This window comes from Peromyscus maniculatus, chromosome 13, assembly GCF_049852395.1.
Source record: "Peromyscus maniculatus bairdii isolate BWxNUB_F1_BW_parent chromosome 13, HU_Pman_BW_mat_3.1, whole genome shotgun sequence".
Classification (NCBI taxonomy): domain Eukaryota; kingdom Metazoa; phylum Chordata; class Mammalia; order Rodentia; family Cricetidae; genus Peromyscus; species Peromyscus maniculatus.
The window spans coordinates 46,488,456-46,507,382 of record NC_134864.1 but is presented as its reverse complement, the minus strand read 5'-3'; the positions used below and the strand labels follow the sequence as shown (position 1 = coordinate 46,507,382).

The 18,927-nt window shown below is 36.6% G+C and overlaps 1 protein-coding gene across 7 annotated transcripts in view; it reads right to left on the bottom strand.

Moving 5' to 3' along the window:
- Erbb4 (erb-b2 receptor tyrosine kinase 4) overlaps nt 1-18,927 on the bottom strand; it is a 1,076,808-nt gene that overhangs the window by 24,977 nt on the left and 1,032,904 nt on the right. For all 7 annotated transcript variants that reach the window (XM_006989868.4, XM_016008144.3, XM_016008143.3 and 4 more), the window contains 2 exons: nt 18,388-18,485; nt 16,919-17,089 (listed from right to left, as the gene is read on the bottom strand). In XM_006989868.4, coding sequence (XP_006989930.1) covers nt 16,919-17,089; nt 18,388-18,485 — 269 coding nt within the window. The remainder of the gene's footprint in view (nt 1-16,918; nt 17,090-18,387; nt 18,486-18,927) is intronic.

Sequence of the window (18,927 nt, the reverse complement as noted above, 5' to 3'; positions counted from 1 at the left end):
TCAAGATAATAGTAAGCAGAAACAAAATCCTTATTATTTCTGCTTTTTCTTTTGGATAAGGGCCAGAGTCAGTACAACCCAAACAATAGAAATTCCCACTTCTGTAGAGAGCACATTGACTTTGATTTTCTTGACTCACTTCTACTGAACAGTTGAAAGTATGCAGACAGAATTCTAATGAAATATGCCTCAGCATTCATAGTGAAGCATTACCAACAGGCCAACGAGAAGTCTGCAGCACTGCCCAGATGTTTAGATCAATTTTTTTTCCCTGTGAGACCGATATTTTCATTACACACACACACACACACACACACACACACACACACACACACACACACAGAGAGAGAGAGACAGAGACAGAGACAGAGACAGAGACAGAGACAGAGACAGACAGAAAAGTAGTAGGGATTTTTTGCACTCCCATACAGAGTCGAGTAGAAAGAGAATTCCTAAGGGCTACCTTTATAATAAAATTAAGATCAGAAACATTTAAAAGTTACAATTAAGATTTTTAAGAAAGCTAAATCTTAAAAAGAAAACAGCCAATTTATAGAACAACACATATTTGTGACATTAATATCTGATAAAAAATTGGAGTTGAGAAAAATAGAAAAGAGATGAGGTATTTTCATACATACATCTGTACCCCATTCTTTGTAGCAATGATTAGGAAAGAAATATCAAAAAGTGCCTGCCAGATAAGGTAAGCTTCTGGAATATTTGCCAGGTCACTTCCTTCTTTAGCAAGTAGTTATTACAAATACCATTTATAATTTTTATTTTCCTGTTACTGTTGTTTTTCAGAGGGGGTCTCTCTCTGTAGCCCAGGATATTCTGTAAACTGCTATATAGACCAGACTGGCCTTGATCTTGTGATTCTCTTGCCTCAGTCTCTTAAATTCTGGGATTATAGTCATATGCCACCATACTTGGTTTTATTTATCACCTTTTTTTGGTTGTTTTTGTTTTTGTTTTTTTTGGGAGACAGGGTATCTCTGTGTAGTTTTGGTGCCTGTCCTGGATCTCACTCTGTAGATCAGGCTGGCCTCCAACTCACAGAGATCCACCTGGCTCTGCCTCCTGAGTGCTGGGATTAAAAGTGTGCACCACCACTGCCCGGCTTTTATATTATTTTATTTTATTTTTTTGGTTGGTTGGTTGGTTTTTTTTTTTTTTTTTTTTTCCTGGAACTCACTTGGTAGCCCAGGCTGGCCTCGAACTCACAGAGATCCACCTGCCTCTGCCTCCTGAGTGCTGGGATTAAAGGTGTGCACCACCACTGCCCGGCTTAATTATTATTTTTAAGGGAAGATTTAAGGCAGGGTAGAGATTTTTTTAGAAAAAGGAAATATTAACATTTAGTCATATGAATAAAATCACAAAACAGGTTATGGCTATTGTTCTTGCCAAGATATTTAAGACATTTAAATACTGTATCTACCTCATCAGCATTAGATTTGTGAGAACAGTTCCTTAAATAGATTAACCAACCAGTTTTAACAGTATCTCACCTATCCAATTGCTTCAAATGTTACTTATCTAAACATTAATGATAAATAAAAATACCAAGTAGCTCAGATTGGGGCGGATAAATTTAGATGTCCTTACCCAATGTAACAAATGCAAAGAGGGGATTTTGATCATTTCTGTGACTTACCTATGAAATGCCTATTAAATGGTGACCTAAGATCAAGTGGAAGCAATTAGAAGTAATCTTAGCAACAGGCCACAGTTTCCCTACTGCCTGTGGTCCTCCAGAAGCATACTAGATGCCAATTACGCAGGAGAAAAAGACCTGGCTGAGAGAGCCTGACACAAACCCAGGCTTTAAATTATTTGCTCTGCAATACCTTCATATGCTCCCGCCTGGAAATTCTGACCAAGAGAAGAGCAAAAGCAAGCAGCAAGCTCATCCTAAACATAGAGTCAGGTGAGCACTCATAAAATGTTTATCAGGCCACAAATAAAATTTTAAAATGTGCAGGACCATTCTGTCTCCAGGAGGGAGAAAGGAAATGTTATAAATAAAGGGTTCATATTATTATATTAAACTTCCAGGGTCCATGCCATTCATTTTGAGTTTCTAAATATCAGAAGTCCCAAAAGAAGCACTCACTAACATGTGATTTGAAAACAGATGCACATGAATTCTCTCTAGGCCTTTTCTCTCATCTGTTTTCACATCTTTTTGACCCACAGTGATTTCCCCTGAAGCAGTGGAACTGAGGCTTTCAGCTCTTCCATGACAGGTTCTTTCCAGGGCTCTGTAGTAACTGTGTCATGGGTTCATATGATTATGATTTCATGCATTTTAGAACAGAAAAAAAATGTTCATTTTGTATTCATTCGCTTTTTAAATACATTATTTTTTGTGTGTATATGTCCATATGTCCTATATTCATAGACCACATATATGTGGTATAGCCTGAGGAAGCCAAAAGAGGATATCTGATTCCTGAAGAGAGAGTTACTGGCTGTTGTGAGCTACTCCATGTGGATGCTGGGAACTAAACTCATGTCCTCTGAAAGACTAGCAAGTATTCTTACCCACTGAGCGATCTCTCCAGTCCCATCTCCTTTTCCGTAGACTCTACTCCAACACACAACTCACAACACACAATAGAATCCATCTTCACAAATCTTAGATTTGTGTCTTCCCTGTTTATGAAAATATTTCCTGCATTGATGCCTTAGCAACCACACACACTCTCCAGTAGTTCCCTGCACATACAGGGTCTTCCTTAACAGTTCTCTTTAGTGGAACATGATCATTCCACAATATGTCTGAGCCAGAACCAATATTCTACAATATTCTGGATCACAGCTTTCCAAAATTCAGTCTATTTCTTCCCTTTTTGAGGATAATCTTAATCTCTTCTACCACAGGTCCTTACCCACTTGAGTATTCTCTAGAGTCATTGGAGGCACTGTCCAATACTTAGATTGCTCATGCCTAGTCATGCCACTTGGATTGCACAGTCATTTCTGGATAAGTGCCAGTCAGTACCAATGCATTATTGTTTCTGAGTGTCCTTCTTGGCTGTGATCTTACCTCAGTTGCTCTTTAAGTATCGCATGCTTATACCTGAACACTACCAAAACTGCCATTATAAACTCTAAAATGATTCCTTTCTTTACCCACAGCCCTTTGTTTCTTCCTGATTCCTTTCTGTAAGTCAGCCATTTCTCTTGCCTCCTTTCCATAGATCAATTTCTAGATACTTTCTATTTTTCTAGTAATAAACCTTGAAGCAAGCTTAATCTGGATTTCCATCTTGAGTTTACTTACTAGATATTACTAGATATGTCACAAGCTATTCAAAACCTGAACCTTAATTTCTTTAGTCTAAAATAGGATAAAGATACCTCTTCTTTGTGTTAGCTGTGTAGTTTGTAGGAATGCATGTACACAGCCTAGCACAACATTCTGCCCCTAACAGGAACACAGTGCTCATATTTATGTAATTACATATCATAGATAGTTAGACTAAAGGAAAGAACTTAGCTATAAGCCCTAATGAGTTACTGTGCTGATCCTCCAGGTAGTGTTTACATCCCACTGCTTCTGTACTGCTTTTGGAACGGCTCCACATTCTCACTTCTTCCTATCTCTTGTCTCCTCTCCTTTGTTCACAGTTTGCTTGGCGGGGCAGAAGCATCACACATCCAGTGGATACTTCTAAAAAGCCATATCTTGCATCTTGAGGAGTCCTTAAACTTACCGGATCTTCATTCATCGTTTACTGTCTCAAAACAGCCCTCATTGAAACCTTATTCAGCCTTTCTCCTAGTGACACACCCATTCCCTTTGTTCCTTACATAGCCTTGCTCTATCCTAAGTGTCTATAGGCTGGCAGTCTCCTAGTGTCTCTCAATTTAATCTGAAAATTATAATACAACTGAAAACTTGTTATTATCAGGAGAATAAAATCATTCCTGAGAGACAATTAACTTCTTTGTTAAAACATTTTAAGTCCTGAATGTTTGAGCAGTTAGTGAATAATTTAACATATGGGTGCAAGTCCTCAGATGAGAAGGAAAATTGTAATATAGGAGACAAAGGAAAATTTGAATCTCTAAGGAAATAGAGTTGGCACGGGCAGGCAATGAAGAAAAAGAGTTGAATAGGAGCATGTACTCTCTATAATGTGATCCTTCAACCAAGTCCATCCTTTCTGTTTCCAATCATATCTATCAATTCACAAATTCTTAGTGTGAATTACTTGCGTTATTGGAGAGATGGAAGAGGGATTGAGAGGTAAGTCAAAGAAGAGGTAGGAAAAAATAGAGTGCAGAGGAGCCCCATGTGGGGAAATTGGAATATAGGAAGAGAAAGGGTAAACAGTTACTGAGTTGTTAGTTCGAAGTGTTCTGTAAATATAATTCCTCTGAGTCCCCACATATCCCCTGCTTCATATGATCTTATCCACAGTTTGGAGAATAATAAACAGAGTAGTTAAAAGGCCAAGCTTATGTAATCTAGCCAGTACTGGAGCCATATTTAAATACAGACAGTCAGATATCTTAACCCTTGTGTAGTAAAACAAAGTAAGCTGAAATAAAAACACATCTACTAAATTGCTTCTATAAACATTTTCTCGCCAGTATACTCTCTATCCTTACTTCCATTTGTATGAGAGAAAATTTCAAAGCGAATTTCACTTCCTGATCTTGCTCATTATTCACTTGCTCTCCACTAGCGCTATGCTATGCTGAAACTACTAAAAAGGACTAGCAATGTAAATGCCATGAAACAATGTAAAAATGGCTTCCCAATCATGACAACTTCATTGGCCTTTTAGGCATACATTCTAAAAGTCTAGTGCTGATGTCTACTTAAATTTCAAAATATCAATTAATTTTCTTATTCTCCTCTTCTTTCTTTATACACTAATCCATAAGATCCATAAGGCTAACATCTGCTCAATTGCAGTTAGAGAACTTGGCATCTCCTTCTCACTCTGTATTATTCAATGGATATCCAGATTCCATTGATCTGTTTCAAAACCATTTCCCTTATCAAAGTCCTCATGCTATTCCTCTGATTCCTTCCATCTCTACTTTAGTTAACATATTGAAATGCTGTCAGAATTTTTTTTTATCAGAAGCCAAAATGACCTTGTTGTGTCCCTTATAATAAAGCTCACCTCACTCAACAGTTCCTTATGAACTCCTTGTCCCTATTATAACACTTGCTCATTAAATTTTATTGGCTGCTTTCTTATATGTCAATTGTTTTGAGGGCAAGTTCGGATGCATTTCTAGAAGAACTAGATACACAGCAGATTCCTTAATGATTGATAAATACATTTCCAATGGAAGATGATTTTGTTGTTCTTACATGTCTGAAATCGTCATAATTTAAGACGGGCAAGGGGATGTTTCTTTCTGTATTGATAGATTAAACAGCTCTTACTAAGATAGTCCCTTGAAGACCACAAACAGCATGAGGATCTGGTGATTCAAAGGTTCAAGAAGTCAAAATGTTTTGCTGAAGGGTTGAAGAGATGGCTCAGTGCTTACTCTCCCAGGGTACCCATTAATGATTCCCAGCACACACATGATAGCTCATAAACATCTATAACTCCAGACCCAGGGGATCTAATGCCCCTTCTGTCCCCCAGGGACCTGCACACATGTGATGGTAAGACACACATGTAGTCAAAACAGCCATACACATAACAATAAATAAATAAATAATCAAACTCTTCATTTATATATTCATCTTTACTATGCTGAGTACTGTCTGTCGAGGTGACTCAGCAGTAAATGACTGGCTTAGAATGTTCAAGGGCCTGGAATTGATCTCCAGCATCGATAAAGAGGACTAAGAATTGACTTTGTTGCAGCAATAAAGTAACAATGGAATCTCAGAGGCAGCATGAGAAGCAATGCACCACTGTGGTGAGTCACAGCCCCCTTTGAGGCAGCTGCTAGGTCCTACAATTTAAAGTTAAGCCTCAGTTTGCACACGCACAAAATAGATGAGAAAATACAGAATAGTGGATAGCTAAGAACAGTAAAAATTAGGAAAATCGGGGGCGGGGAGGAAGTGGTAAAAAGATAAAAACTAACGCAAAGTTTTCAGGAGATTAAATATACTAGTAAGTACAAGGCATTTATATAGTACTCGAGACAAGTGAATTATAGTCAATCTGTATATGTATTATTATTCACTCTTTGCATAATGTCACACTCTTATAAATCTATGCAATTACTAAGAGTAAAAGAATGTATTAGTCATTTCAACTATGGAATATCCAATAGCCTATCTCTCTAATACAGAACCACAGCACCTGGCTCCAACTGAAAATAGGCTAGAGCAGGCACGCAGTGAATATGAATTATGTACATCTCAAGATTTCAATACGTTGAGAATATTAAGCATTTTTTCTTCTAGAGAGAAAAACAATTCAGTATGTTATTAAACAATGGCTATGATTATTTTTGGAAAAAGCAAAACAAATTGGTTGTGGGTTGAACTTCCAATTTCTTCCCCTATGTGATTTGCTGTACTTATTTCACACAATCTAGAATATTTTGAAACAAGAACTATGGTCTTTGTGTTTGGAAATTTTCCCACAGTGGTATAGCGGTCTCTTAATTCAGCTTTTGCTTGAGTATAATGAAAGGCTGGTCCACAGCCATTCAGCTACAGTGAAAGCTACAGAGTAAAATTAGTCCCTCTTTAGAACATTCTGGTATGTCAGAATTTTGAACTGAGAAGGGAACTTTCCATTTACACAGGTGAGCAAAGGAAGAGATGCATGTGATTGGGGGTACGGTCAAGTGCAGAAAGCTCACAAAGGAAGCCTGATGAGCAAACCCACCCCCTACTACCCACAGCCATCTTCTCTGTTCCATTTCATGGAGTAATCAAAGGATACTCTGAACCTCTCAAAATGCCATCAATACTTATTGAGAATGAAATAGAACAACACTTTCTCAAGCCTTTGCAGAAGCAATCAGCATAGCAGGCTGGCCCAGACAGGGAGCTCTGGCAGATAAAGATAGATTTTTAAAATAAATAAATAAATAAATAAAAATTAAATAACCTTCCAAAAATCTGAATAAGAAGTTGATGATAATATCCTGATTCCATTATATAAGAAATGAAGAAATTGATAATGGTGCTTGCTTATGTGCTGTGCCATGAAGAAAAGACTACTTGATGAGATGTGTCCACTAATTTAGAATAGGGATTTGAATCTGGTGGCAATCACACTAAAACGTAACCGTCTAAATGGCTTAGAGGAAACATTCATTAATGTCATCAGTCTACATAGCATGTCTAGCTGTCTCTCCACTCTCTTTGTTTCCCTTTTGGACTCTGATTTTCTTTAGTCCTATTTAACGATGAAGAGAAGAAATCTTTTTGGTTGCTCATGGACTTATTGTGCCAGTTAGCAGTTGCTAAGAGAAAAACAGCTTTATAAATACCATTGAAATGTGCTTTTAAAGCCAGATCCTCACAGAAAACCAGTGTGTCTGCTGCATGTGTGGACTCTCTTGGAGGAGTGTGTTTGGTAGTGTCCCCAGTCCCATACTGAAAGTTGCTACCAGTGGCTAGTATCGGGTGCTCTTGAGGTGAACCTTTCTATCTTATAGGCAGCTCACATGACACATTGGGTGTCATGGGATGTAACAGTGGTTGAGTTTTTGAATAGCTAAACTCTCAACAAAGATACCAAGTCATCTAGTTGATTAGGAGTTTCAGCTATTGAACGATGAAGGTTCTTTCGAAACAGTAAAATGCCCTGTATGATGACAACCTTTAGAACACTAATCAACCATGACTTACTTGGGCGACTGTGACAAGATGAGTGACTCTATGATTTTATAATTACACTGCCTCTCGCAGTATGGGGAAAAGGAGACAGCATTTTTCAAAATATCACTTTGTAGGCTGTGAAAATGATTTCATAAAAATTATAACAACCATTTTTAAAAATTGAAGAAACTTATAGTCTGTACTAAATTTCAAATAATTTCATTTGGATAATATTTAGGCTAATACTTATAATTTACTCATTACCTATTGGTGATGGTAATTTGACTTTCCTTTTCTTTTACCAATGAAGAATAAGAATTAAGCCGGGCGGTGGTGGCGCACGCCTTTAATCCCAGCACTCGGGAGGCAGAGGCAGGCGGATCTTTGTGAGTTCGAGGCCAGCCTGGGCTACCAAGTGAGTTCCAGGAAAGGCGCAAAGCTACACAGAGAAACCCTGTCTCGAAAAAAAAAAAAAAAAAAAAAAAGAATTAAAAACATGAACAAATCAGACGGGTTCAAATCTCACTATTTACCATAGCAGTTGGCAGCTTTTCTGTTGTATTTTCTACTTTGGCTGAAAAGGGAACCGTATCACTTTCTACTTGTGTTGTGTAGGTAGAGGGTAATCTGGGTATAGCTTGGAGTAGAGTTTCAAATAGAAATAAGCGATCAATAAGTAGTAGCTATATTTAGGTTTGCACTGGTAAATTTCTATACATCTGCTAAACTTGTGAAGATCATTTTGATGCCAAGTATGTCATTACTGAGTTCAAATGCAGACACCATTGCCCTGCTTTTGTGCTTCGATTTTGGCTCTATCAATTCCATTTGATCTTCCTAAACCATTAACTCTTGATTACAGGGAGTCTCTCAGAAGCATAAACAGAGGAGGCAAGCAGCAGCAGGGGCTCTGGCTTCTCATTGCACTCCCAGCAGGAGCCTTTTAAGCCAGTTGATACTAAATCTCATTAGACTGAAAGTAAAATCAAGACTTCCATGGCTTTCACCAGCCAAAACAAACAAACAGAACCAATGAAAAGAAAGAAGACTAGATTAAGACCCAAGAGATTAGAGCAAGGGCTCTGCATCCTTCTCTTGGAAGCAAGGACACTGGGGTGTGAATCTTGGCTCTTCCCAGTATTAGTTTCCACGTCCATAAAGATGAAGATGTCTTTTAGGTCTCTTAGAGATCTGATCATTCATGAACACACAATTGCTGATGCATATACCTCATAATACGGGGGTGCGGTCGCTGTGCTTAGAGTTCTTTATACCAGTACTAAGGGCTAACAACATTGCTTACATTTCTGTTCAAAGTATTTCTAGGTAAACTAATTTTCTAGAGAAAAGCATACACTTGAAGACAAAGAGAGGGTGTGGAAGCAGAACGCGAGAGGAAAGGACAGGTTACGGTCAAAAGGCCTGCTGTCGTTATATAATAAGAATATTGCAATGTAAGCGAAAATACGGAATTTTATAGGCAAGACCTAATGTACTTTAACTCATTCTTAAAATACTTTTGATATCGACTAGGAACATCTTTCCGTCCTCAAGTGTGTGGATGAAATGCCTCAGCTCTAAATATATAGTTAATATAAAATCAGACAAATCAAGAATTCTTAATCTCTCCATAGTTCCCCCAAATTTGAAAAGAAAATGAGTGCAATTTTATATTACATTATCTTCAAAGAGAAAAAAAAATCGATCATCTATAGGAGAAACGGCATTTCTAAAGAACAAATCATCCGAACTTCCCAACAGAGACAGAAAAATTCCAACAGATAAATACTTTGAGATACATGTGTTAAAATAATGCTTGCAGTTCTGGGCAGTATTTTGCATGTGAGATGTAGAGTGGAGAAAAGTAAATTGCAGTGACCAGTCAACTGGAATGAGGAAGGTATTTCTTTAAAGAACATTTCTTTAAAAATGTTTAATCATTTTTAAACTGATAATGACAATAGGATTATATACCATATAAAGAGAGATCTAATAAAATACACCATTCAAGTTTTTCCCATTCATGAAAAGAATACAAAAGTGTACTGTAAAAGTGAAGAAGAAAGAGGAGGAAGAAGATGAGAATGAAAAAGAAAGGAAGGAAGGAAGGAAGGAAGGAAATAAGAGGCAGAAATTGGTGTCTCAGGTACTGAGACCAATCATTAATACCGTTGTTTTTGGTACAATGCAAAGGATATATTAAATTTTTTTTTCGAGACAGGGTTTCTCTGTATAACTTTGTGCCTTTCCTGGAACTCACTCTGTAGTCCAGGCTGGTCTTGAACTCACAGGGATCTGCCTGCCTCTGCCTCCCAAGTTCTGGGATTAAAGGTGTGTGCCACCACCAACTGGCTCCATATTAAAATTTTTAAGGAAAAAGCTAAAGTACTACATAAGCATAAAAAGCTATCATTGTCTGTGGGTGTTGCTCAGTGGTCAAACTGGTCTAAGATGCATGAGGTCCTGAGTTTGATCCCTAGCACTAGATTGACGGAAGGAATGAAGGAACGAAGGGAGAAGAAGAAAGAAAAATTGAGCTCCCTTGAAATTATTAAAAAACAAAAACCAAAAAACAAATGCTAAACATGTGTACTTAGGGAGAGATCACAATAGGTTCTGTGAAGTGATGACGTAGAGTTGTGCCAAGATGAAGAAAGGAAATCCTAAAGTACTTTGCAGAGAGGATGAAAAGTTCTTTGCTTGGAATTGGAACATTTAGAGATAGTGAAAGAGCCTTTAAGACCAAGATTTAACATTGGCAAAAAAAAACAAGAAAAATGGAAGACAGTCTATTTCCTTCTCCGATAATACAGTTCTGGAACTTGCACAATATAAAAATATTATAAAAACTAAGATGTTAAAAATAACTAGTTCGCATATTCCTAATCTGATGTTGGGCTTGGTTTGATTTGGTTCATTTCTCGACTGACCCTGGTCTGAGCCTGAGATTCTTTCTTCACAAAGACATGGCTAAAATGACTTCCTCTAATCTTTTATCTTGATTTGGATTGTCTTTCCTTTTCCCTGATGTTTCTCTCATATTATAATGTTCTCAACTAGAATGAGACTTTCTGAAGACAGAACATCCTTTCCCAACCCTGTTCTCACTGCCCAACATAGTGCCAATCCCATAAGAAATATTCAAATGTATTAATTTAATTATTCTGATTCAAATATATCAATGTGTTTACTCTATCTATAATATACTGAGCAAGTCAAAAAGATTAGCTGTTGAGTAAAGACTACTTAAGACAAAAAGGTAGCTAGTAATATGATATTTAATAGAAAAGAGAGCTACTACTTCAGGTTTAATAGATTAAAAACAAAAAACCTCAAGCATCTTGTCAAGGATAAACTGCAGGAAACCTTTATAGATCTAGGACAAAATGTAAAACCAATACCCAGACACTACAATCATTTATCATCAACAAGTAGCTGTTGTTAGAATTAATATTGATCCTTGGTAAATTGCAACAAGAGTTACCTTCCTATGCCATTTAGCACCTTCCTCCTGTATTACCTACAAGATGCTATGAGATGCTTCCTTAACTTTTGTCCTTAGGATCTTCTCTTCTATATCCAGTCACTTAAGGACAATGGTTGTATACTGAGCTAACTCAAAATGCTTTGGGCCATTCTCTATCTAATATTCCTAAGAATAAAATACATGCATACTGCCCATACTGCCAGGAGGTGGTGGCACACGCCTTTAATCCCAGCACTCGGGAGGCAGAGGCAAGCGGATCTCTGTGAGTTCAAGGCCAGCCTGGTCTCCAAAGCGAGTTCCAGGAAAGGCACAAAGCTACACAGAGAAACCCAGTCTCGAAAAACCAAAAAAAAAAAAAAAAAGCATATGTCTGGAATATAATTTCTCAAAATACCAATCTATTATAAAGTAATTTTAATATGAGGAGATTACACATGATCCACCTGAACATCCTTATGACTAAAGAAAATGACATAAAAAGAAAAAAAAAGAAAATGACATGAGCCTGATTAAATGACATGCCCTGGATTGGTTCTAGAATGTCATGTCTTATTTCCAATTTACTTTAATTAATGTATTTGTTTTATTATTTTGAATTATGTAGGGATGCATGTGTGTGTGTGTGTGTGTGTGTGTGTGTGTGTGTGTGTGTGTGTGTGTTGTGCACATGTTTATGTGCACATGAGTGCAAGTTTCCGAGGAAGCCAGAGGCATCAAATCCTTTGGAACTGTAGTTCCAGAAGGTTAAAGGGAGACACCTGATGTAGATGCCAGAAACTGAACTCGGGTTCTCCAGTAAAACAGCAAGTGCTCTTAACTACTGAGCCGTCCTTCCAGCCCACCGTCTAGTTTCTTTTGATGGTATTATAGTATATGGTGAGAGAAACAAAGTAGAACCTCAGCCAGTAGTAAGGAGTGAGTAACTCCACCCTTAGGTCCTCTGTTTTATGTACGTAGAGAACCAAGATTTGCTACTCAGGTTCTCCTGTTTACGTAATGTTAGAGTAGATGCTGTGGGCACATTATTTTGATGAAAATATTTAAGACCATTGTACATCTATCGCTAATAATAGTAGCATCAGCTATGGGTTAGATGAGAATATTTTAGTGTTTCTAAAACTTATTTCTACCAGTGTTCTGGAAAAACATCAGCATTGTATTGTTAATTTACTCATTGTCTTAAAGTTACAATTTACGAAAATACATATGGAATTAAAAATTCACATTTCATTTATTTACTCATCTTGTCTATGCATACATGTGTGGGCCACAGTGTATGTGCGGGGGTTAAAGGACAACTTTCGAGGACTGGTTCTCTCTTTCTACCATGTATGCAAGTTTGGGAACCTGACTCAGGTAATCAGTCCTGATGGCAAGGGCCTTACCCTGCTGCAACATCTTGCTGGCCCACTCATAAAATTTAAAACAATCTGACATGATACAGAAGAGATTGCTTTGGTATTTTGTTTGATGTTAGGAAACATACACAGAATCAGAGAGTAAACACATCAACACGCTTGTCATGAGTAGCAAACGTGAGAAGAAAATATGAGTACTTATGTTATTGGCCAATTAAAAAAGTAAAAAATAAAAACCGTGTCACTCTAAAAGAGATGTTTACTTTCCTGTTACTAGAGAAAATGTAATTCTTAATTGTCTATCACACACATAGATGGGTAGGGTTGTGTTAATTTAAAAATGAGAAAATAATGCTCTAGAAAGAACCAAAACATTACTGAATTATCTATATAGAAAACTATATTTTGTATTTAAAAACTGAGTACTTACTTGGTACTAAAGGTTTATCAAATATATTTATAAACATTCCATCCTTATTTGCTTTAACACAGTCCCTTTTTATATAACTTGACCACAGTATCTAAAATTGAAGTAATTGAAATAAAGTAACAGCATTATAGACAAGGATGGAGATAATATTTATACATGTTAGAAGTTTAAATAAGAGTTATATAAAGCCAGAGTTTTATAATTATGGCAATATAAACAAACAAGGTTTTTAATGAGCTGGGGAAATTGCTCAGTGGGCAAAACACTTACTGTGAAAGCATGGGGATCTGAACTGGGTCCCAGAGCAAATGTAAAGCCAGGTACACCAGCACATGTTTATACTCCTAGCACTCCTATAGTGAGATGTGAGCTGGAGACAGGAGAATCGCAGCCCCATGAGCTTTGCATACGCATTAGTGGATGAAACAGCCTGTCTGAAATAAGGTGGACTCAAGATGCCAACTGAGGGTATTCTTGAGATCCTACAGGTGCAACACAGGGCACATGTGCATGTGCGTGTGCACACACCCACACAATTCTTAAAAAAAAATGTTTTTTTTTTTAATGCTCCAAGATAAGTGCCATTAAGCACAATTCCTTTTCCAAACACTGAAAAAGGAAATAGGAGTTTGCAGGTAGCAAATTAAAATGCAGAAGAGAAAAAGACTAAAGGTCAAGGATTTCCCCATGTGATTTCTCCTTTGTCTAGTTCTGTTTAGTTAGCTTAAACTGTCATTATGAATTCCTTGCATTAAGCATTATAAATTAAAGTGAACAAAAACTTGCATTAAGCATTATAAATTAAAGTGAACAAAAACTTGGAATTTCAGGATTCTTATAAAAAGAAAAAGAATCAAGCCTTATTCTTGATATCTTGATAGCATTTCACTTTAAGAAATAAAATTCTTTCCTTGAAAATTGATTATTGAAATGAAAAGTGATGAATTTGTCTTTTAGAACAATAAATACAATAATGAAATTGGGTCATTTTTGCTCTATAGAGAGAGCAGGGAAAGTGCCCCCCTCTTTTAACTACAGACTCCCACAAAGACTGAGAGTCACACTCTCTCTATAAACTAAATTTATATACTTATTTATTTGTTTGTTTGTTCAAGACAGGGTTTCTATGTATAGCCCTGGCTGTCCTGGAATTTGTTCTGTGGACCAGGCATGCCTGGAACTCACAACTCCACTTCGAGTGATGGGATTCTTAGGCATGTCCCACCATGCCCACCTTATGGACCAAATTTTCAAACTATTAAGTTATCTATTCCTACTGGGACCATAAAAAAATCTTCAGTTTGGCTTGGAATTACGTTTTTTTTTTTTTTTTTTATAGAAAAGTAAACTGAGGTCTTGATGTTTGCTCCCTCTGTCCATCCCTCCCTTCTTCTTTCCTATGTGTTTTTCCTTTGTTTGCTTTTTAAGACAAGATCTCATTATTTATCCAGGCAGGGACTGAAATCACTACTAACCTTGTTTGGCATTGAATTCACAAAATGCCCCTGCCTCAGCCTCCCCAGTGCTGAGATTACAGGTGTGTTTATAAGACTCATTTCAATTTGCCTTTGTGCATCAAATCTTTCCAATGGAGGAAAAAAGTTTAAAAAATGTAAACCAGATGAGTTTCATTTTATGAGAAAATTACTAGGGATATTCACTGACAAGTCCCAGGCACTGAGGTTGATACCAAGAATAACAAACATATCATGGAAATAAATTTGTATATTTAACGATGAGGCACATTGTTGTAGAGACAAAAAGCCCGTTTAAGAGCTCTGATCTGCTGGCTAGGCATTCGACATCATTCTTATCACAGCACTTCTGTGTGACAGATTTCTTGTTTGTAAGACATGACAATAATACAGTAACATCATTGGGTTGTCATAGGGACTAAAAGTTGTTAACATACATGTGTTGAAGAGTAAAATCTAGGTACCATTTCATTATTGCTATCAGTCTGAAATAGTTACTTCCGTCTTAGGGAACGACCAGAAATTTGAAATTTCTTTTAAGCTTGTGTCCAAGAGAGCTAGGAGACTCTGTTCTACTACAGTGACAATGTTTTGAGATGGAGATGCTAAGGGGAAAAGTTGCTTCAATCAAGAATCATGTTTATGTCTTGTAAGTGGAAGACATGTTGTCTAGACCTAAACTCATTGTATTTCCACACTCACCAATGGCCAAGAAATAGTTTATTGTAGCACTTGCCAAGCTGTATGCTGATTCTATGGCTCTGTGGCTCTTCCATTGATCCAGACACAATAAAAAATTAATCAAATTACACACTTCTAATTTACACACAAGCAAAACCACCATACAGCTGTTCTAAGGAACCTCCTCACACACTAGGCCAGTTCCAGTCCATCTCTGTCAGCTACTACATAGTTATAATGGCCATTCTGAAGCATTACTGCTTCATTTAGGACTTTCCACTTTTGTGAACAATTTATTTATTTATCTATCTATCATCTATTTATGTATTTATGGTTCTTGTTACTTCAATACCCAGAAAGTTGAATTCACTTATCCACCATAAAAAGAAGAAAACTATGAAGCTAGAAAAAAGAAAAAAAATGAGGCTCGTTAACAGCATATGTCCTTTTACCAATTTCCTGTCCTTCCTTGTCACCTAATATTACCCTCTCCTAATTTCTTGTCTAAATTTTATCCTATACTCACACTTACATATTTTTAATACATGCATGTATGCATTATAGGCTAGGATCCACATGTAAGAGAAAGTATGCAGGTTTTTCTTTTTTTTTTTTTTCCTCTGAGTTTGGTTACTTCCTTTAATATTAGAATTTTCAAGTGCATCATTTTCCTGAAAATTTAGTGATTTTATTTTTCATTATAGCTGGTTACTATTCCATTTTTATTTATAGGTACCACATTTTCATTATCCATTCATCTGTTGATGGGCGTTGAGGTTGGTTCATTTCCTTGCTATCAGGGTGCCTGGATATATTCTGAAATCACAAGTTACACGGCAATTTCTTGACTCTCTATAGTGTGATAACATCTCATGTTCAGAGGCACTCATAAGTTGAGTGTTTTTTTAAAAAAATATTTAAATAAGATATATTTTATTTTAAATGAGTGTATTTGTTTGTGTATGTTTACTGTCCACAGAGACCAGAAGAGGGTGCAGGATTTCTGAGAGCTGGACTTTACAACTGCCTGACATGGATTCTGGGATCTGAACTGTTCTGCAAAAGCAGTACACACTTGTAAGTGCCATTTCTCTAGTCCCAACAAGTGACTCTTTAAAAATAAACAGATGGATTGACAGCATTTAGTGAAAAACTGGTATTCACGGACAGTATAGTTAATATTTGAAATGTAAATTCTTCTCAGAAGCATCTGCTGAAACTTAGGTCAATGTCTTAGTAAAGGTTCACTCGGCTTGTAAATATAATCAATTGTGGTTTAAAAATTCACACACTTTTCAGTGTTTGTATTTTACTTGGAAGAAAAGTGAATATTTCTTCAATGAGTAAAAGAGTTGTACTTGTATTGATTAATATGGCATGCTATAATATATTAAACAAAGAACAGTAAAAGACTAATTGGTAAGTTTTCATTACTGTATGAAGTTTTATTAGTTTGGTTCTTAGCAATTAAAAATTGTTTTTTAGATGACTTCTTTTGAAACAGTGATATCTCAGAGTACATAATACATTATCCATGCTTAATTTTCAGTTAACTATATCTATTTGGAGCTTGGCATATAATTTGTGGGTACAGTGTGATTTTTATATAGAAATTGCAATAGTTAGATGTATAGTTATTTGGAAATTTTAATGCTTACAATACAAAATTATTTCTCAGAAATAGCATGGTACTTGTGTATAATTATTTCTTACCCTATTGGAGTCAATTCTTGCTCTGGACGTGTAGATTGGAGGAGGGATGTTGAAAGCCTGGGGGACCAAATATTCCTCAGCGTCCATCATATCTTCCAAATCCTCTTCATCCAAAAGATTCTGGAAGAATTTGCTGTCATTTGGACTGGGGAGCTTCATACGATCATCACCCTGAAAGATTGCCCATAAGATATGCACAGATCATTATTCTTTCCTTCATAACATGAGGTTTCGATAGTAAGTTTATATAACAGAAAAAGAAACAGCTAGAGAATCCATGTGCTCGTTAAAAAAACATCTTTAGCTTAACTACCAGTGATAAAGAATCCCATACTGTGGTTAGATATTAAAATGTAAGAAATGGAATACAAGAAGAATGTAATAAATATAACAACTACAATAAAAAAGAATGAGGGCAGGTGATGTGCATGCTTCAAGGGTGGCAAAATCCACTTCATATTTGAGAATAACAGTTCACTGCTAAGGAAGTGCCTAATTAAGAATAGACAATAAGAGGCCATTGACATTAGCTTTTAATGAACATGGTTGCACTGATGCTACAGACACCCATGGTTTGTCTTATAGTATAACGGCAGCCTTGTCAAAGTGATGACATTCAAAAATTGTACAATGACATGGAGAACATGTGAGTTTGGAAGAGATATGAAACCTCTGATAAACTCTGTTCAACTTATCATTTCTTAAGTATTTTTCGCTTTTCTAAAAGTTTGTCATAATTGGTAAACAATTTCAGTTTGTGAAAGTTAACTTGTGGGGGAAAATGACTGAAAAATCATGATCTCCTAAAGTCTGGCTTTTGTTTTCATGGCAGTCTACTTGAAGGCAAAGGTTCCTTTCTGTGAAGAAAGATAACTGAGAATACTGAAGGTACAAGTGTATAGGCTTTAGGTGAAAATAACAACAGGGAAATTAATACATCGATTAAATGATCCAATCTATTTGATTCCTAGTATTGACTGGAAGAATGTTCTTTTGGTCTGTTCTTTTAATTAAATAATCATCAGTTCATTTGAATTGAGTTATTGCTTGAATACTATATACTCCCCAATAAAATAATCCATATGTAATTCTAAAATGAGCATACAAATTAAAGGACTTGTTATGGCATTTACACTCATACTTTGCTTTTGTGTATAATCTTCTTCACTCTTCTCACCTGGATGCTCATGCCCTTCCTTTTCCAAGTAATCTTTCTACTTCTATGTCATATGTATTCTATTACCTTCTTGTCCCCAATTACCTTTCCCTTAAGACCCTTTTTCCTTTCTCATGGTTCTTTTCTAGTTTTGTGACCTATACCATACATATGAGAGCGAATATGTGGTATTTGCCTTTTCCAGCCTGCTTTGTCTCAGTTAATAGAACCATATTCAGATCCACTAGTTCCTAAGTTGTTTCACGTGGTCATGTGATGAATGGATGTTTTCAGCAAAGTCAAAACGACTAACCTGAATGACCAGGTATCTTTGAGGATCTCTAGCCATCCTTGAAAACTCAGCAGCCAGTTCCTTGAATTTGGGCCTGCTGTCAGCATCGATCATCCAACCTGTCAATTAACGCAGAGGAAAATATTAGTGTACCCACGCTTGGTGAAAATGACATTGAAATTTTGAAAAAGTACAGGCAAAATGCAAAAGGTATCATTTTAACAATAATCTGCCAAAAATTCAGTGAAAGAAGCAAGACTATTAGGTAAGGCTCTACCTCAGTAAATTGTCATTCATCAGAGAATGCAATATACTATAACAGTAAAGGCAAAATTTTAAAAATATAGTTCATTTTTAATTATGTGTCTACGTCTAGATATGTGTACATGAATACAGGCCTCCATAGAAGCCAGGAAAGGGTATCAGATCAACCTGGAACTAGAGTTACAGGTGGTCATTAGCTGCCCGACTTAGGTGCTGAAAGCCCAACTTGAGTCCTTGCAAGGGCAGCACAAGCTCTTAACTGCTGAACCTTCTCTCTGGGATCCCCAGTTTTCGTTT